Genomic DNA, 21,476 nt, shown 5'->3' with positions numbered 1-21,476 from the left:
AGAGCATTATGCTAAGTGAAATAAGCCAGTCAGAGGAAGACAAGTACCATATAATTTTATTTATATGTGGCATCTAATGAACAAAATAAACTAACAAACAAAACAGGCACAGACTCATAGATACAGAGAACTGATTGATAGTGAGAGGGAGGGTTGTTAGGGAGCTGGGTGAAAAAGGTGAAGGTATTAAGCAAAAAACAAGAACAAAAAACGCCTCATAGACACATAACAATTTGGTGACTACCAGAGGGAGTGGGTGGGGGAGGTGGAAGAAGGTAAGGGGGGTAAATGGCGATGGAAGGAGACTTGACTTGGGTGGTGAATGCACAATACAGTATACAGATGATGGAGTGTAGCATTGCACACCTGAAACCTATATAATTTTATTAATCAATGTCATCCCAATGAAGTCAATAACAGAAAATCAGAGTTCTGGTAACACAGTAGCCAATGTTTGGGAATGCTTTCATTAATTCAGTCATTTCTTATTAACTAGTTTCTTAATTAAATGAAACGAGAATTATGCCATTCAAGTCTATAGTGAAATGAACAATAAAAAAGCATCTATTGTTTTCCCCATTTTATCAAGATGGCAGGGAAAGAAACTGAGAAGCAGGATACTGGGGAGAAGAAACCTGAAGCCAAGAAAGCGGGTGCTGGTGGCAAGGTTAAGATAGGTGACCTCAAGGCCAAGACAACTAAGAAGGGGAAGCCCCACCGCAGCCGGAACCCGTCCTGGTCAGGGGAATCAGCAGATACTCCTGGCTGGTTATGTATTCCTGAAAGGCCATGTATAATATAAGAGGAAACAGTCAGTAGCTAAATCCAGGATTGACTAGAACAAATAGAAAGTTCTTCCTACTGTCACAAAACCAGTTGGTGGTGACAAGAATGGTTGTACATGAGTGATTAAACTTTCCAAAATGTCTAGATACTATCCTATTGAAGATGAGCCTCCAAAGCTGTCAGGCCAGTGCTTGGAAACGTCAGTCATCATGCGAGAAAACTGCAGCCAACATCAGTCCCAAGACCATTCTGATCGTCCTCACTGGGCACCACTGAGACACGAGGGCAGTTTCCTGAAGTACCTGAGCAGTGGCCTGCTACTTGTGACTGCACCTCTGTGCCTTCATCGAGTTTTTCTGCGTAGAACACACCGGAAGTCTGTCATCACCACCCCTACCAAAATTGAGATCAGTGGTGTGAAAATCCCCAAACATCTCACTGACGCTTACTCCAAGAAGCAGCGGTGCAAGCGCAGACACCAGGAGGGTGAGATCTTCGACAAAGAGAAATACAAGATTACAGAGCAGCACAAGGTTGATCAGAAAGCGGTGGAGTTGCAAATTCTGCCAAAAATCAAAGCTGGTCCTCAGCCCCAGGGCCATCTCTGCTCTGTGTTCGCTCTCACAAATGGGATCTAACCTCACAAACTGGTCTTCTAAATTTCTTCCGAAGAACCTAATAACTAATATATATATTTTTTATCTTTGTGAACCCTTTCTTTCTTTCTTTCTTTCTTTCTTTCTTTCTTTCTTTCTTTCTTTCTTTTTTTTGTGTTTTTTTTTAAATAAATTTTTATTAATGGTAATGGGATGACATTAATAAATCAGGGTATATATTCAAAGAAAACATGTCTAGGTTATTTTGTCATTAAATTATGTTGCATACCCCTCGCCCAAAGTCAGATTGTCCTCCGCCACCCTCTATCTAGTTCTCTGTGCCCCTCCCCCTCCCCCTAACTCTCTCCCTCCCTCCCTCCCATGTCCTCCCTCCTCCCACCCCTGGTAACCACCACACTCTTGTCCATGTCTCTTAGTCTCATTTTTATGTTCCACCAATGTATGGAATCAAGTAGTTCTTGTTTTTTTCTGATTTACTTATTTCACTCCATATAATGTTATCAAGTTCCCACCATTTTGCTGTAAATATTTTTTTAAAAAACTATTCTATTTATCAATACACACACACACACACACACACACACACTCTCTCTCTCTCTCTCTCTCACACACACACACACACACACCTGATAAGTGATAACAACACTTGCTATGTGTACTTGTTGCTTACTATGTGTCAACTAATGTTTTATGCATGTCACATACATTAATTTGCATCACCCTCATGACAACCTGAGGAGGTGGATGCTATCATTACCTGTGATTTATAGCTGTGCAAACTGAGGGCAGTTAAGAAATGTGTCCATGGTCAGTAAGTAGCAGCACCACGATTTAAACTCAAGCAGTCAATCTTCAACTCCCACACTATCCTCTGCACCCTCTTTAATGCAGTACAGAAAGCACTAAACATCATTTATTTTTTATGTTTATTTGTTTGTTTATTTATTTTTTGTGACAGAGACAGAGAGAGAAGGACAAACAGGGATAGACAGGAGAGAGATGAGAAGCATCAATTCTTTGTTGTGCCATCTTAGTTGTTCACTGAATGCTTTCTCATATGTGCCTTGACATATGTGTGTGTGGCTCCAGTGAGCCAGTGACCCCTTGCTCAAGCCAGCGACCTTGGGCTTCAATCCAGTGACCTTTGGGCTCAAACCAGAGACCACAGGGTCATGTCTATGATCCCATGCTCAAGCCGGCAACCTCGTGCTCAAGCTAGTGAACCCGTGCTCAAGCTGGTGACTTTGGGGTTTTGAACTCGGGTCTCCTGCATCCCAGTCCAATGCTCTATCCACTGTGTCACTGCCTAGTCAGGTCTAAATATCATTTAAAATGGGATTGGGAGGACAAGGTATCTTCTAGCTTGGGGCAGAGGATATAAGAAATGATTTGAATATGGCTTTCCTTGAAAAGTAGGTAGCATCCGGGTAAACTGAGATGAGGTAAAGGAATCCCGAGAGAAGAAACGATGTCATAAAAAGACAGAAAAGTATGCTTGCTTGTTGCTTTTTGTTTTATAGCCCAGATATGAGTGAAATCAGATGTTTTTGTCCCTTTCTGGCTGATTTATTTCACTTAGCATGATAGTCTCAAGATCCAGCCATGTTGTCATAAAGAAACAACTCAGGCATGGACAACAGTATGGTGCTTACCAGAAAGAAAGAGGGGTGGGGAAAGGATGAAGTGGGGAAAGGGGTTCAAAGATGCTGTGACAAAAGGAGACTAGACTCTGGGTGGTGAGCACAATAGAATATACCGATGATGTATTGTAAAGTTGTACACCTGAAAGCTATGTTATTAACTCATGTTATCCCAATAAATGTAATTTAAAAACGACAGAAAAGTAGGCTGACTAGCTGTGCATTTTAGTGGGAGTTTAAGGTGCATGAAAAGGAAAAATAAGAAATAATGCTAAGCCGGAGAGAGAAAGAGAAATACCCTATGATTTCATTTATATGTGATAGAAAGCCAGTCGTGGAGGGCCAGATGAAGAAGTTTGTAGATTCTGAAGGCTTTGAGAAATCACAAAATGTGTTTGAACAGAGGAGTCATATATTTTTTCATTCATTTGACCAATATTTGTTGCACCCCTATCATATGCTGGGCACTGCCACACAATGGAAATATATAAGTGAATAAACAGATGAAGTCTCTGCCCTCACGGAATGCATAGTGTAGTTAAAGCCTGTAGGTTGGACTGGAGCAATGCCACTGGCAGGAAGGAGTGGAGGGAGGCGAGGGGACAGAAGAATACGAGTTAGAGGAGTGTTGAGGGGATCTGAGAGTAAAGAATGAGTGCAAAGAATGAGGGAGGTAAGATGAATAGATCTTGAACATGAGCTAGAAAGTGAGGCAAGTGATAAGGAGATGTGGAAATGACTTTGATTTGAAATCTCTGACTAAAAAGACAGCGGTGTGATGAATGGCAGGAGAGGAGATTAAGACTTTGTGAAAAGGATCATACTGAATATTTGGATTCATGATGTCTGTGAGACATTTGAGTAAGATGTGGTATGCATATAGTAATAAATGAGAGAATGATAATGAAAGATAAAATAAATCTCCAAATCATTGGATTAAAGATGCACAAAACAATGTTTCTAGTCTAATATCTAGCCAATAACGGACAGTAACTATAGATTGACTACTGAATAACGAGAATGAGACCATAGAGACAAACCTTTACAGAGAGAGTAGGCTGACAGCTGTTGGAGGGTGGGGGTGGCGGGGGGAGGGAACAGGAGAGAAAAGGAGGGAATGAGAAAACAGGACAAAAAAACCCTCATGGACACAAACAACAGCGTAGTGGTTTTGAGGGGCAGGGAAGGTGGGGAAGGCTATAGTGGGGGATAATGGTGATGGTCAAAGACTTGACTTGGGAGGTGAACACACAGTATGGTGTACAGAGATATGTTGTAGAATTGAGGACCTGAAACCTAAAATAAATTCAATGAAAAGAGAGAGAGTGAGAATAAGACCAATGAAGACAGAAAAAAGAGCTCAGAATAGGTTCTCAGGTAAAGAAAGAGTGAGTAGTTAGAGATTGAGACCAATGAAGACAGAAAAGAACTCAGAATAGGTTCTCAGGTAAAGAAAGAGGGAGCAGTTACAAAGCTCAGACAGAATTAGCAGAATACAGCACCCCAGCAAGGCAAAAGGTGAGACATTTTCCAGAAGACTGTGGTGGGTAACAACAGCACATTATACACAGATTTCTAGGGCAATAAGGACTTGGCCAAAGGCATTTGCATTTGGAAGTCATGGGGGTTTCATAGAGAAGTATTTTAGTTGAGAGGTAAATGTAGAAAGTAGACTGAAAAATGTAAAGGAAAGATGGATGTTTAAGAAGTAAGAATATTTCCATTTAACAACAGATCCCTCTTAGGTGATTTGAAACTTGCTTTTGGTTAGTTGGGGATTTTGCCTGGAACACTGAGTCAGCTTATAGTGATGGATAGGATAGTAGGGTTAGTCGAAGGGCAGAAGGTCAAACTTAGGTTCACATACTGACTCATCTCTTTATATAGTTGTGTGACCTTAGCAGAAGTTACCTAGTCCCGCAAAGCTTCAATTTGTTCATCTGTAAAAAAGATAAAATGATAGTATATCATGCAAGCAAAGCACTCAGCACACTGCCTAACACGTAGTAAGTACCCCATGTACTTCCCATGCATAAGACACTCCCATGTATAAGACTCACCTTAATTTTGGGGCCCGAAATTTGAAAAAAAATGTATTATATAAACTTATTGAACTCAAGTTTTATTCATCATAAAATTCATACAACTCCTCATCACTGTCAAAATAACCATCCATTAGCTTGTCCTCATCTGTGTCTGATGACGAAACACTGTCTTCAACAATGAGCGCAAAAACAAGTGCAAAAAAGCTGGAAATGCAAGTAAAAAAACTACAACCACTGTATAAGATGTACCCAGCTTTTAGACCCTAAATTTTTTGGAAAAGAGTGCGTCTTACACATGGGGAACTACAGTAATTTTTTAGTGAACTATTATTATTATTTGTCCTAATTATAGGATAAATACATGGTGCTAATAATCCCAGAAAACTAAACATTTATTTAATTGGTTTTTATTTTGAATTATTTCCCTCCCCATCTGGTGTGGTAAAACTCAAATTAGTTGATTTTTAAGGAAGTAATAACAACTAGTTTACTTAACCTTTCTAGTTTAACCTTCCTCAACTAAAAAATGAAAATAATTGACCAATACCAGAGGTCTTCAGTGAGAATCAAATTAGAGAATAAAAGCAAAAATGGGTGGGACATAAAAACAAGACTAAAAGACATGGACAAGAGTGTGGTGGTTACCAGGGAGGGGGGAAGGGAGGAGAGAGAGGGAGAGAGGGGGGAGGGGAGGGGCACAAAGAAAACCAGATAGAAGGTAACAGAGGACAATTTGACTTTGGGTGATGGGTATGCAACATAACTGAATGACAAGATAACCTGGAGATGTTTTCTTTGAACATAAGTACCCTGATTTATTAATGCCACCCCATTAAAATTAATAAAAATTTATTTTAAAAAAGGTGACTATAAAAGCCAAAAAAAAAAGCAAAAGTGTTTTGTCAATTATACAAAGTGAAAAATTTAGTTATTATCCTCATTATTAATTCATATAACTGATCTATTGAGTTTAAAGGAGTACAATGTTAGGTTGATATCTTTAGCTTGACTTTTGTCTAATGATAATTCATAACATTAGTGCAGCCCTTTCATTTGAAGAAAGCTTTTCAAAGGGCTTTTATATTTGTTATCTTAAAGATTCTCACTAAAGTTCTGTGAGGAATAAAAGACAATGGTTATTAGGGCCTATCAAAATGGACTCTTCAGTATGCCCAGTGTTCTCTTACCTATGGGGATCTCTTTTTTTGGTCTGTACACTATATATATAAAATTCCATATAATAGCTCATTTTAATGGCAATATCTAGAAAAGTAGGTCCTAATGTTTGCAATACATTCAATAAACATGTTTGCTTATGAAAGAGACCACGGTACCATGGTCCAGGATGTTATAACCCTTATAATTAAATGACTAAACTCACTGCATTAAATAGTGGTGAATAATTTTTTATCATTGGACAGAAATGAATGGATTCTTATTTTCTGTATTTAGACTTCCTGATTGTAGAATATACCACACCAGTCTTGAACATTTGTCCTCATTGACTCTTTTTTCTAAACTTAAAATTATGTTCACAATAGCTTTTTTGATTCAGTCTGTGATCTACGGGAATTTCAGGGTCCAAACTTGGACCATAATACAACACTGAAGATAGTAAGGTGATAAGCACGTGGTTCTTGCACCTGTCTACAATCTGTCTAGTACTATGAATGTGTATGGACTTTTTATAGTAGCTATGGGAATAAAAGGAAAATAGAAGTTTCCGTGTTTATGTAATAGAAGGAACTAACTGTCCTTACTGGAAAGAGCTTTTCAAGATCTTGGACACATTACCCAAATACTTTGACTTTTTCCACGGTATGAGTTTTGTACCAAAGCTTTGCTAGTTCTTTCCTTTTTTTTTTTTTTCATGGTTGACCATTCAGCAGGGGTCCCCAAGCTTTTTACACAGGGGGCCAGTTCACTGTCCCTCAGACCATTGGAGGGCTGCCAAATACAGTGCTCCTCTCACTGACCACCAATGAAAGAGGTGCCCCTTCCAGAAGTGCAGTGGGGGCTGGATAAATGGCCTCAGGGGGCCACATTGCGGCCCGCGGGCCGTAGTTTGGGGACGCCTGATTAAGAGTGTCCTGACAGTTATGTTCCTTTGAATATTATAAAAGAGGGCATCACTTAGTGCCAATTCTGTGCTATGGCAAGTAATTCTTTGGGGATTTTTTAGGTGCCTTTCTGAATGGACTGTGGAGACATTCAAGTAACAACATAGTTTGGTAAGTAACACTATGTACCACATTTCCCCACGTATAAGACGCGCCCGTTTCTGAAAAATTTGTGGTCTAAAAACTGGGTGCATCTTATACAGTGGTTGTAGATTTTTCTTTTACTTGCACTTCCTGTTTTTTTTTTTTTTTTTTTTTTGCACGGATGAGAAGTTGTATGAATTACATTTTTTCTCAAATTTCAGGCCCCAAAATTAAGGTGCATGTTCTACATGGGAGCATCTTCTATATGGGGGAAAGTGGTATTTCTATGGCTTTCATGTTGATGTCCTTCAATTTTAGATATTCAACCTAGATCGTTCTCCAAAGTTTAGATCCACATTTACAACTGCTTTAAGGTGATATTTTCACCTCTGTTACGCACAGACACCTGACATTCAACCAAACTCTTGACTTGTCTTCTCATCATTATTTCTCCTCTTGGGTTCTGCAGTGCCGTGAAGGCTCTGGGTCAGGCCAAAGAGTCCTTAGCTAGTGAGAGCACATTACACCTTAGACTCTCTCCTCAGTTCTACCTCCCATAAAGTACATCATCACAGTGCTGATTTTTACCTCTAAATAATTCACACACCTGTATTATTTGTTCAACCTCACCACCTTAATTATCGTTTCTGGCTAGGAACATTACAGAAATAAATTTCTAACTATTGTTCCTGGACAGGTCTCAAATCCTTCCAATTCATTCTCCTGAAAGCTACCCTAGTGGTTTCTCAAAAACATAACTTTAGATCAAAATTACAACTTAACTACAAAATAACCATCATTCAGAACTACCTGAAATCTGGTTGAATGTCAATCCTATAACTAGAGATTTAAAGAACAAGCCACACTTAGACTTGTAGGAGGCGCGGAGATGCTGAACAGGCTGATCCCACAGTTTCAAATCAGGAGGAATATTTCAGCTGTGGAGGTGCCCCGGCTCCACATCAAGCCTCCCAGCTCAAGGTTCCAGTGCCAGGAACAGAAGTCCCCATAATTTCTGGCTGTAAAAACCAGTGGGGACTGTGGCCGTGTGATGGAGGGCTGTGGGAGTCCCAGCCAGCTCCCCTTAAAGGGCCCGTGCATGGACTCGCTCCCTCTGAGCTCCACTTGGGGAAGCAGCTTAAAAGGACCCAGGGACATATGGGAAGAAAATGGATAGTTGGGAATCAGAGCAAGAGCTGGGAGGGGGGAGAGTGCTGCTTTTTGCCAGACAAAAGCACTGGCAGAGACCATTGTTCCTTTCCTGAGACAACCCTCTCCGTACAGAGCTGGCAGGGAGGTGTCATATCTAAGTTTCCAGGAACCTGGCTCACACTGTTTGTCCCACCCTGGTGATTCCTTGAGACCCCGCCCCGCCTAACTTGTGAGCCCACCTCAGCTTTGGCTTTTCTATCCAAATGGCCTGTCTTGATTCATGCTTTGGATTTTCCTACAATCTCTCAAACAAGCAGCATCTGGCCTCAGTGAGCCCCACACCTCTTGCTAAGTGGCCCAGGCCCGGCACTAGTGGAAGCCACCTTTGGTTTGCAGCTAGGCCTCTCCTGGGCACTCCCAAGCCCACCACAAATACAGACATGTGCCTATCGCTCTGGAGCTTATGTCAGGTGGCCCCGGGCAGGACGCAGGCAGGGACTGACTTGGCACCTCATAGGCGGTCCCAGAGCCGCTGCACCTGGTGGACAGCTTCAGACCATGCTGGATTACAGCCCTACCAGTTCCGTGAGTGACCCACTCACGAGGCAGACTCAGTGAGCATCACAGCCCCATTGAAACAAGTCTCGCCCCAGAGGGTCAACACCATATAGCAGCTCCTGCATTGCAGCTGCAGCCAGTCCTCCAAGCTCATCAGCCTGGGGGAGAATTCTTCCCAGTGTTGCCAACAGCGATTAAAGCTGAACTTCAACAGGATGGTGCACACAGTCCACAGAGGAACACACCTGCAGTGCCCAGCTCAGGCTACTGGGGAGGTCGTGCTCCTGGGCCCTACAGGACATCTAACACGAGGCCACTTTACCAAGTCTGGGAGATGTAGCAGCTTTACCTAATACATAGAAACAAACCCAGGGAAGCAGCCAAAATGCGGAGACAAAGAAATATATATATATATATATATATATATATATATATATATATATATATATATGAGAAATCTCCAGAAAAAGAATGAAACAAAATGGAGTCAAGCAATCTACCAGATACAGAGTTCAAAACACTTGTTATAAGCATTCTCTAGGAACACAGTGAGAACTTCAACAAAGAAATAATAAGCATAAAAAAGGACATAGAAACCATAAAAAAGAAGCAGTCAGAAATGAAAGCTACAGCCTGACCAGGCGGTGGTGCAGTGGATAGAGCGTCGGAGGACCCAGGTTCGAGACCCCGAGGTCGCCAGCTTGAGCGTGGGCTCATCTGGTTTGAGCAAAGCTCACCAGCTTGGACCCAAGGTCGCTGGCTCAAGCAAAGGGTTACTTGGTCTGCTGAAGGCCCACAGTCAAGGCGCATATGAGAAAGCAGTCAATGAATAACTAAGGTGTCACAATGAGAAACTGATGATTGATGCTTCTCATCTGTCTCTGTTTCTGTCTGTCCCTATCTATCCCTCTCTCTGACTCTATCTCTGTCCCTGTATAAAAAAAAATGAAGCCTACACTAACTGAAATAAAGACTAATTTTCAGGGAATCAATAGTAGAGTAGATAAAACCAAGAATCAAATCAGCAACTTGAAACAAAAGAAGCAAACACACACACGCGCGCATGCGCGCACACACACACAATGAGAAAAGTAAAAAGAAAAAATAATCCAGAAATTGAAATAGTGTAAGGAATCTCTTGGACAACTTCAGGTGTACCAACATTCTCATCATGGGGGTGCGAGAAGGAGAAAAGAGAGTAAGAAATTGAAAGCTTATGCAAAAAAAAATTATGACAGAAAACATCCCTAATCTGGTGAAGGTAATAGACACAGAAGTCTAGGAAGTGCAGAGTCTCAAACAAGATGAACGCAAAAAGGCCCACACCTCTCTGACAAGTGCAAAAGATTAAACACAAAGAGAATTTTAAAAGCAGCGAGAAGAAAGCAGTTAGTTACCTACAACTGAGCTCCCATAAGACTGTCAGCTGATTTCTCAACAGAAACTTTGGAACCCAGAAGGGATTGGCAAGAAATATTCAGTGATGAAAAGCAAGACCTACAACCAAGATTACTCTGCCCAGCAAAACTATCATTTAGAATTCAGGTACAGATAAAGAGCTTCCCAGACAAAAAAAAAAGTTAAAGGAGTTTATCACCACCAAACCAGTATTACACGAAATGTTACAGGGTCTTCTTTACGAAGAAGAAAAAATAAAGGATATGAACAGCAAAATGGCTATAAATGCATATCTATTAACAATTGAATCTAAAAAGCAAAATAAATAAACAAGCAGAACAGAAACAGGCTCATAGATCCAGAGAACATTTTTGCAGTTGTCAGATGGGAGGGGGTAGGGGACTGGGTAAAAAGGTGAAGGGATTGAGAAGTACAAATCGGTAGTTACAGAATAGTCACACGGGAATGAAGAGTACAGCATAGAAAAAACAGTCAATATGTAGAGGGTATCAGATGGGTACAGGAGCTATCAGGATGATCACTTAGTAAATTATATAATGTTTAATCACCTGGAACTAATAAATACTGTATGTTCACTGTAATTAAAAAATAAAAACTGATGAGAAAACCTAAGTCCAGTTACTCCATGTCCTTAAAACTATGCTGCTTTCCCAGAGACTACATAGAAAGTCCAAACTCTTAAAGATAGGTTGCAAGCAGGAGAGGAAAACAGCTTACAGACACCGAGCCCTCTGAGTCCAACACCCTGCCCCTCTAGGGGGCATTTTACATGTTATCCTATCACTTAGTCCTCACAAAATCCTGTGAGGTATTGTATTCATTGGATAGAAAAATATCATCGAGACTTATAGGTTAGGCAACAAGTGGTAAAATAGCTCTTCTGCCTATAAGGCTCATACTTTATGTCCTACGCTGTTGTCTTTCTGCTTAATTTACCCCAGTTGATCTTTCCAATCTCATTTCTTATCATGGAACGCCAGCCAAAGAGAACCTTCAGATTCCCAAAATACCAAACTGTCTAGAACTTTGCCCAGGCTGTTTCCTTTGCCCCAAATTTTCTTTTAAACTCTCTGTACCTAGCCAACTCCCAACACATTCTCCTAACTTTCTCTGAACCTTGGCTGGACATGAGAATCATGGACAGGATATACTGTGATCAATCCTGTTAGAATCTCTGCATTTGGAACCCAGCGATCAGCATTTTTAAAAACAAACAGCCATGTTAGCTTTGAGACCAACATTTTTGAAAGCTCCTCCAACATATAAGCAAGATGGAAAAACACTGTTCCAGGTGAGCCTCCTGGCCTCTCTGGCTGGTTTGCCTTAAGCATCCTCTGTTTTTATTAGACCCTGTCAAGCCCCTTACTAAAATAGTCATCACATTACTTTAAGTTAACATTTTCTTAGCATATCTATTATGTCTGGAATATGCGCAGCCCCAAAGGCAGAGATCATGTTCCAATATTTCCTGTCGAATATGTTACATGGTGATCCAGTATGTGTACACATATGCACATACATGCACACAGTTGAAACCACGTCTCACAAAATAATACTGACCTTACTTAGCAGTTCTATTCTATTCTATTCTATTCTATTCTATTCTATTCTATTCTATTCTATTCTATTCTATTCTATTCTATTCTATTCTAAATTTTATTCTATTTTGTTTTTTAAAAAATGTGGACTGATACGCATTGAACTGATCACACAATCTAGTCCCTTGATCTGTGTCTGAAAAACATCTCTAATCACGTTTGTATTGCTAGTCCTAACATTCTTCTAGGCACCAAACAGATGCTTAATAAAGACAGGATGAATTAAAGTTCTTAGGGAAATAATATATGTAAAAGTCTCAAAGGTCTAAGATGATAGGCAGTTAACACTAGGCCAATAATAAAAAAAAAAGAACCCACAAAAAAACAAACTAAGATTAACTTTCATATTCTTTAGACATCAAAATAGACATTGAAAATGCACAGAAAACTCCACTCAAATTATAGCAATAAGAAGGAATGTACAGAGAGTTTCCTTTTCTTAGAGTAAGGAATCCTCAGATCACCTATTTTCAGATGTCCCAAGAAATATGATGACCTAATTTATTCAGGATGCTAACCCTGTTACTGAGATTTCATTCTTATTTCTTCCTTTGGAATTATCCAGTAGGCCAAGATTTTTGTAAGACACATCGAAGAAGCTACTTCCTCGATTTTAATAATGCATAAGAAGTCTAAGATATCTTAATCAATTTGCAGGTGTACTCTGATATACCGTCCAAAATTTATCAACCTTGTATCTGTGGATATGTTTTGTTTCCTAGAAGAGAATTTTTATGGGAAAGAGGGTTGGGAGGAGGCGTGGGTAAAACAGATGGAATAGAGAAGGGAGTGAGTTGACATGACCTGAGACGCGAACCAGATCACAGGGGAAGGAGTCTCAATTATTCATGGCTCTGTAGTTTCTCTTGCTGAGAAAAAGATCCTAACTATGCCCCCTTTGTGGCCATCTCTCCCACCACATACCCATACTCTACAACCCTCTCTCTGTCTCTTAGGGGTGCTTAGAGAACCAGTGAGGATTGGTGCAACTTTTGTGAAATATTAGCGCAGTCTTCCCATTTTTAATTAGTTACCCATGCTTTTATTTTAAAACCTGGAACCATGACCATTCTTATCAATTCTCCAAGGTCCAAAGCAGGAAGAACCTGATTCCATTATGAATATAATTTTTCATTTTAAGGATAAATGTTCCATTTAAAAAAGATCCTCAAACTATCTCACCTCTCAGGACTCTAGATAAGTGGTCCCCAACCTTTTTTGGGCCATGGACTGGTTTAATGTCAGAAAATATTTTCACAGACCGGCCTTTAGCGTGGAACGGATAAATGTATCACGTGACTGAGACAAGCGTCAAGAGTGAGTCTTAAATGGATGTAACAGAGGGAATCTGGTCATTTTTTAAAAATAAAACATCGTTCAGACTTAAATAAATAAAATGGAAATAATGTAAGTTATTTATTCTTTCTCTGTGGACTGGTACCAAATGGCCCAAAGGCCGGTACTGGTCCATGGCCCGGGGGTTGGGGACCACTGCTCTAGATGGTTGGTAGGCTATAAAACTGTATTGGCTTTAAAATTCCAGTTCAAGAAATAATAATACATTTAAGAAAACTTTCATTATCCTAATGTACAAGGACAAATATTATGTCCTTGCTTTCAGTAAGGAAAATAAATAACATTTTTTTACTAATATAAGGAAGAAATGTTAAAGGCTTTCAGTGTGGAATTAAGCAGGCTAATTCCATTAAGGAGACATGTGCTTCATAATCCATGTATGCTGATACAAACCATGGACTGTAATTATTACCGGGAGAATTAAATATCCTATGAAGTGGGTGACAAACAACAGTAAGAGTCACGTAGTCTAGCGGGTGCTAGAGTCTCCATATATAGAACAGCTAATTGACAGTCACAGAGAAAAACATAGTTTATGAAGTTTTCACTCCCTGTCTTTATTTAGTAGCATTCGTATAAAGTAAAACATCACTGCTTTGGGGTGAACAGATATATTGGCTCCACTGGGAGAGCTGTTGCGCTGGCTCTGCATTTGGAGTTTCCTGTTTTAGTATGTACGAACTATTCTTCCTATACCTCCCTTATCCACGAGGATATGTTCCATGAACCCCAGTGGAGGCCGGAGACTGCAGATACTATCAAACTCTCTCTCTATATATTCATGCTTTTTCCTATACACAGACACCTACGATATAGTTTAATTTTTTGAATTAGGCACAGTAAGAGATTAACAAGAATCAATAATAAAATAGATCAACAACAATATATTGTAATAAAAGTTATGCGAATATGGTCTCTCTCAAAATATCTTATTGTATTGTATTCACCTTTTCAATCAAAGGACACGCTACTAGTAGGCGGGGAGAGTCCACAGCACGGAGACACTGGACAAAAGAATGACTCACATTCTGGGCAGGATGAAGTGAGATTTCATCATGTTATTCAGAACGGCATACAATTTAAAACGTATGGCTTGTTTATTTCTGGAATTTCCCATTTTCTATTTTTGGACCAAGGCTGACCACAGGTAACTGAAGCCGTGGATAAAAGACTACTCTACAGCACGAATCCAACAATGAGTATCATGCTACCAGCTTCTTCAAATAAAGTGAAAAGATAAACTGTTACCCATTTTTCTACCCAACATAGTATAGAGAATTCCTTTGTTCAAAATTTAAAAACTGTCTTCAGAGAGAGAAAAGCAAGGACTTCCCTTTGGTTGAAATACTGAAATTGCATGGAATCTTATTTACTTTCAAAATTGGCACTTGCATTTGTTGCTGGTAGACCCCAGTCTCTTGATTCAATTCTATCAGCTAAAACGTGTCATTAACAATAATCAATAGTTTCAGTACTTTAGAGTTTTTACAATGGCACCTCTAAATATCTCATCAAAAGACCATTAGTAAGCCAGCTAACTAAAAATCCGAGCTGGCTAGAAATGTCATTCTTATTTGTAAAATGTAGTTTCTACCTCAGGCAACTGGAATTCACAGAAAATACAGTAATAACTAAGAGGGAATGAGAACATTGTCTCTGTTTTAAAAAAAATGTTGAAATGTTAGTGTTACTGTAGTAACGGAAAAAGAGTATGTTTAATATTTTGAGGGAGTCTGAGTTTTACATGGTTTTTAAGAATAAATACATTTGTATGAGTAATATAGCATAAGCTAAAAAGTTTCCTCAGCAAAATTTCCAACTGTTTTTAAAAGAGAGATCAGAAATCTAAACACAAAGTGTATTTTATTCTCCATTCTTCCAATATAGAAAGGAAACATGGCATTTTTTACTTTAATGTTTCTGAATCTTACAGTTTATCAAGATTAGGAGTTATAAACAAATTTTCATTGTCTAGTACTGGAAATATAAATATAAAATGTATAGGATATACAGTATGTCCGTAAAGTCATGGTGCACTTTTGACTGGTCACAGGAAAGCAACAAAAGATTATAGAAATGTGAAATCTGCACCAAATAAAAGGAAAGCCCTCCCAGTTTCTGTAGGATGATGTGGCAGCATGTGCGCATGCGCAGATGATGATGTAACACTGTGTATACAGCGGAGCAGCCCACGGCCATGCCAGTCAAGATGTGGATGGTACAGAGGAAAGTTCAATGTGTTCTGTGGCTCGCTAAATTCGAATCCGTGACCAAAGTGCAACGTGAATAGCAGCACGTTTATAATGAAGCGCCACCACATAGGAATAACATTACTCGGTGGGATAAGCAGTTGAAGGAAACTGGCAGATTGGTGGAGAAACCCCGTTCTGGTAGGCCATCAGTCAGTGACGAGTCTGTAGATTCTATACGGGATAGCTATCTAAGGAGCCCTAAAAAATCTGTGCGTGAGCCCACATCGAACTGCACTGAATAGGTATGAAACTGGGAGAGTTTTCCTTTTATTTGGTGCAGATTTCACATTTCTATTGTCTTTTGTTGCTTTCCTGTGACCGGTCAAAATTGCACCATGACTTTACGGACACACTGTAGATAGGTGTATCTTTGCCCTCAACCAGACTTAGTCACTAATTTAAAGGATATTTTCCTAATTTCCTAAATTACTTTTGAGTCACCAGATTATTTTTCATTTTTAAAGTGATCTGCTAAGAATTCCACTTAAAGTTTCACTTTTGACCATAGCTGATAAGAATTTGTGAATCCATATAGGAATTATTAAAATTCTAGGGTGGCTTTATGGCCATTTACCAAGAGAAAAATTTACTTATGAAATATATCAAATCAAATAAGTCGTGGCGGCACATTTTCTAACCATTCATCTAAGAATGACCAAGAAAGTCTAAGTTGGCATGGCTTTTCCATTCTCAAGTCAGGGGAGATATCTGTGAAGACGCAGTCAGGCACTGTTCTAAATAAACTGCCTCCAAATGATCAAACCAACTCAATACATTGTGGAGGCGCACGTAGCATCTGAGGAGAATGGTAAGGTAAGAACGAGGGATTCAAGAAGTTACAAATGCCATTGTCACGTTCTCTATGCCCCAGAGTAGCAAAGTAGGTCAAATATCATCTCAAAACAGAAACAAAAGAAGACCAACAAGAAGGGGAAGAGAAAAGCTTTTGCTCGTTATGATTTAATTTTGGAATGATTTTTCAACCGAGGGTACACGATCCCTTTTTATCATGATTTAAAAATATGAAACAAAGAAAGAAATGAAGTTAGTCCAAAAAAATTCATCATATTATTTTAACACTCCAAATCTTATTTGTGATAACAGTTAAGTTCGTGTATCAAGCCAGAAAACTCAACTGTACATAACAAACTCCGTAATAGTTCAGGAAAATTATATCAACATACTGAGGATAAACTTGAACTGCAAAATACGATTCTCACCAAGACTTCATTAAACACAACCACCCTCAGCTTCTGTTTCCACTGTTTATGCACATGAAATTTTATAGCAATAATTTTTGTTTCTAGGAAAAACAATTGTCTGAAAATTGTATTATCATTAACTATGACAAATTTAGCCATCTCATTTTTTATTTTCAGAGACCATGTTAGGAAGAAAGCTACAAAATGCCAGATTAGCATTTCAAAACATATTTGAAAGTAATGAAGGGAAACTGATTCAGTTAGCAACGCTAAATAAAATAGACAATTCGTACAGATGCCCTCCCTGTAAAATATTAAATAAACACTCAAAAATGGCAACTTCTTCAATTTAATAAACCAGTCTCTAATTTCTTTCCCTGTGCAAGGTTTCTTCTTGACCAAAGTTCTGGTTTGATGTGCAAGTTTTTCCCGGTTAAAAACGTACTATTTAGAAGACTGGGTTGTTAAATGAAATAATAAATTACTTTTCCTTCTCCCTCTGCCTCTTTCCTTCTTGCCCAAATCCTTAAATATATCAGGCCACAGAAATATTCTGACCCCCCCCACACACACACATATCAATTACAAGGGCAAATGCTGAGAATTTGTTCGATTGGATTCACCAGAGTGCTGAAGAGGAAATGCTCGACTTACTTGCCACTGTTTCATCAGCTCTCTTACTTCCTTGGAATCTTCCAGGAGCCTTTCTTTATGGGTGGCGTCCTGCAGGACGTTGGCAGTGGTTTCGGCTTCTGTAAGCCAGGCAAGAAACTTTTCCAGGTCCAGGGGGAATTGTTGCAGTAATCTATAAGTTTCTTCCAAAGCCGCCTCTTGCTCATTCACTCTGCAAGAGAACAAATGTTCAGATGCAATTTTCCTCAAATACCTGAATGGTGCAGAGAACCTCATGAAAAGAGCAAGGATAAAGGGACTAAACTGCATATATGAACAAAGGGGTGAGTTGTTGGTAAAGCTCCTTGTAAAAGCACCAACTAGAACAGCGCATACATGTATACATATAAGTATATACATATGAGTGTGTATATACAAATACATGTCTTTGTATGTGTGTGTGTGTGTGTGTGTGTGTGTGTATATACTATATAGATATATACTTGGACTTTTGGACTTCTACAATTTTGGACTTCTACAAAATTTTTCTTTAACTTTGTAGGTTTTACTGGTCAATTTTGAAAGTTTATTTTAATGTGTTACGAAATATTAAGCTAATCAATATAAGTAAAACTCTAAAATCTCTACACCATGCTTATCTTTGATGTCACCTGGAGCTGGAAACCTGGATTACATAGGCGGGGAGAAAAGTCAAGAAAATGCAAAACTAAAATAGAAAGTTGGACACTGGAGGAAAATCCAAGAAGGTGATTAGAGGGCAAAGGAGAATGGAATGACTATAACAAGTACAAAAATAACAGCTTTCATAGAAATTATTATGCAAAATATTATTTGGTGTAACACTCACTATTGTGTTTGAATAGTTTTAACCATTGTGCTAGCTTTATATTTCTTTTTGTTGTTGCTGTTATTTTTCTTAAGTGAGAAGTGGAGAGGCAGATAGACAAACTCCCACATGTGCCAAGATCGTGATCCACCCAGCAAGCCTCCTATGGGGCGATGCTCTGCCCATCTGGGGCTGCTGCTCAGCAACATATCTATTTTATCACCTGAGGGGAGGCCATGGAGCTATCCTCAGCGCCCAGGGCCAATTTGCTCCAACCCAGCCATGGTTGCAAAAGGAGAAGATAGAGATACAGAGAGAGAAGGGAGAGGGGGAGGGGTGGAGAAGCAGATGGTTGCTTCTCCTATGTGACCTGACTGGGAATCAAACCCGGGACATCCATATACTGGGCCGACACTCTACTGCTGAGCCAACCAGCCAGGGCCTATATTTCTTACCTGTTGCACAACTAAGAATAATTTCCAAAAGAAAATTTTATGTGCAATGGAAAAAGTAGAGTAAAAAAAACTAGACAGATCTGGGTTTGAATCCCAATATCCTCTACCAACTGTGAGATAGTACAAGTAACTTAACCTCTCTGATTTCTTATTTTCTCATCTGCGATACATACTGCTGTGATGAGAATGAAAATATAATCATGTCTATAAACCCTCACCCATTTACATATAGAGATACACTTTACAGTTACTCAAGAATGTTAGTTCCCTCTGTCTACATCCCATTATCCCACTTCTTCTAGTCTTTTAGAAGGGGTGAACCAAGTTCCCTAATGACACACACACACAAATCTAAAAAAAAAATCCTTCATATTTCCTGACTATGTATAATGCATGTATTGTGGAGACACACACAGATGCCCTCAGCAAACATCTACATAATAACAGCTTGGGAGGGAAAATTGCCTTAGGCGGTAACAGTCCCATCTAAAAGGATTCAGGTAAATTTTTGTCTGCAATGAGGAAATTAGTACTCTATTTAAATGCTGTATTTGTCTTCGATTACTACACAAACACTTTCTGGGATTAAACACAAGCTGAAATGGATTTTAAAAAAGTCTGAACACTTGAATATGATACACACTGCTTGTTAAGATGTGATTGTCAATAATTATGCAAAATTGCAATTTATTTCAGCAGCAACTTTATCATGGGATGTGCAAAGCAGGCAATAAACAACTCCTGCCGAGCCAGCGGCAGCAAAGTCCCTGCAAGAGCTGTTGATTCATCATGGCTGCGGTTTTTGCTGAGCATACAGTCTTCCACGGTGTCGTTTCGGTGCTCATACTGGAGAAAAACGTTCTGTCTGCATTAACTGGTAGAGGGTAGAATAGGTTTAGGAGGATGCAGATATTGGGGAAAAAAGAAGCATTGCATGCAGCTATTTATCAACTCCTAAATGAACGTTAATATTGCACAGCTGAAAGGTGGCTTGGTGTTCTGATTAGGCCAGGGAAATCAGTTAAACCTCGTGTAGTTCAAGGTCTACCCTGGATGGCTAGCTCCATGCCTTCTAGTTTGCAGGCAGAAAGATCTCAATTGTTATTTACTTATCTTTAAATTTAGTATGATTTACAAATTCAGAACTACTGGTGACAGCACCGAGAATCTTCACGCTATAATCGTACAGGTTGAAGCGTGCGTAACTGCTGACGTTTGAGCGCTTCTGGCTACCAAAGCGGCAATTTCATCCAGTTCAAGCTAACGTTTCCTTGCTAAGGTTGCCTTGTGCATCAGACATCACTAAGACTTACTCCACCTCCAGACCCAAACTGGGGGCAGAAATAAGGTGTCACATTCCAGAAGACAAATGCAGGGTTAGACACTGACAAATTTTCAAACCTACTCCAATTTCACACAAAAGAAAAGGACAATATGCACGTTTCTTGTGGCAGAGTGAAGCTTGGAGAATTAGACACTGTGCATTTGATTATCCGCTTCATCTTCATGATGAGCTGTACTTGATGCATCTTAGCTCCTTTGTCCTTAAACCTGAAACACCACTTACCCTCTGCTTCCAGAGAAAGTAACCAGTAAATAACTTTGAGTTATCTGAAAAACACCGTGCACATAAATCAGATAAAAGGGTTCTACGGAGACAATGAGATTTCTAGCCAAATTCTACCAGTGAGTTTGCTGCTTTGTAAATTGGGCCCTTAGGGAAGAACAGTACGTCTTTCAGGACAGTTAGGCGCCATTTTCCTAAACGATACCCTTGCGGTCTAGAATACTGACATCAGGCAGAATATTTTCTGATTTGGAAAATATGTTTAAAAAAAATTCAATGGCAGCAACAGCAGAAAATCTCTTCAAATGAGCTCCTTTACAGGCCTCTTCGATCAGAGGGGGAGTGTTGTTTCCTGCTTGTGTGGGAGTTGTAAGGCCCCATCCGTTCTCCTGAGATCAATCTATGAACACTGAATTCCTAAATTCTAATTGTGCCAAGTCTAGACTAGGAATGAATCAAGGAGACTCGTATGCCGCATTTGTGCATTCAAAACAACTATAAATGTACCTCATACTTTTTAATTTCTGTAACCATATGGTTTTAGATGTCTTATATGATAAATAAGAATGTAGAAATTATGAGAATCATAAAGAAATAAAAAAAACTGGCTTACATAAAACTAAAGATATTAAACGTGGATTATTTTGTCAATTCCTTTGTCTAGATTATCAGATTATAGACCCTGGAGAAAATCTGGCTGGATGTTTAAAGGTAACAACAATTAGATATCAGAAATAGTAAGAATGCTTCACAGATACAATCTACTGTATCAGCTAAGTACTTTTAACTTTTATTGATTTAAGTGAGAGAGGAAGGGGGAGAAAGAAAGAAAAACAGAAAGAGAAAGAGAGAGAGAGAGAGAGAGAGAGAGGGAGGGAGAGAGAGAGAAGCATTGAACTGTTCCAGTGTGTGCCCTGATTGGGGATCGGACCAGCATTGGGACAATGCTCTACCCAACTGAGCTACCCAGTCAGAGTGGGTACATTGGACTTAACAAGTTCTGAATTTCAGCGATTTCAGCTTTATAATATACAAAGATAGCTGAGAATTTGATGGTATATGAAATGGTATGGTGACTACAAAGGTTTGCTTTCTATTCATAAGGGCACCACAGACCACTGTAAGTTAATACGGATGGTGTGGTACAGTGCTTCTCAAAGTATGGC

At 39.4% G+C, this 21,476-nt stretch overlaps 1 protein-coding gene and 1 pseudogene across 5 annotated transcripts in view; one reads left to right on the top strand and one right to left on the bottom strand.

The window, feature by feature from the left end:
- Positions 1-21,476, bottom strand: part of DMD (dystrophin) — a 2,360,554-nt gene that overhangs the window by 571,529 nt on the left and 1,767,549 nt on the right. For all 5 annotated transcript variants that reach the window (XM_066250305.1, XM_066250306.1, XM_066250308.1 and 2 more), the window contains one exon: positions 17,484-17,673. In XM_066250305.1, coding sequence (XP_066106402.1) covers positions 17,484-17,673 — 190 coding nt within the window. The remainder of the gene's footprint in view (positions 1-17,483; positions 17,674-21,476) is intronic.
- LOC136317254 (large ribosomal subunit protein eL6 pseudogene) lies at positions 590-1,445 on the top strand (annotated as a pseudogene).

The sequence above is a fragment of the Saccopteryx bilineata genome, chromosome X, assembly GCF_036850765.1.
Source record: "Saccopteryx bilineata isolate mSacBil1 chromosome X, mSacBil1_pri_phased_curated, whole genome shotgun sequence".
Taxonomy (NCBI): Eukaryota; Metazoa; Chordata; class Mammalia; order Chiroptera; family Emballonuridae; genus Saccopteryx; species Saccopteryx bilineata.
This window is presented reverse-complemented; position numbering and strand designations above follow the sequence as displayed.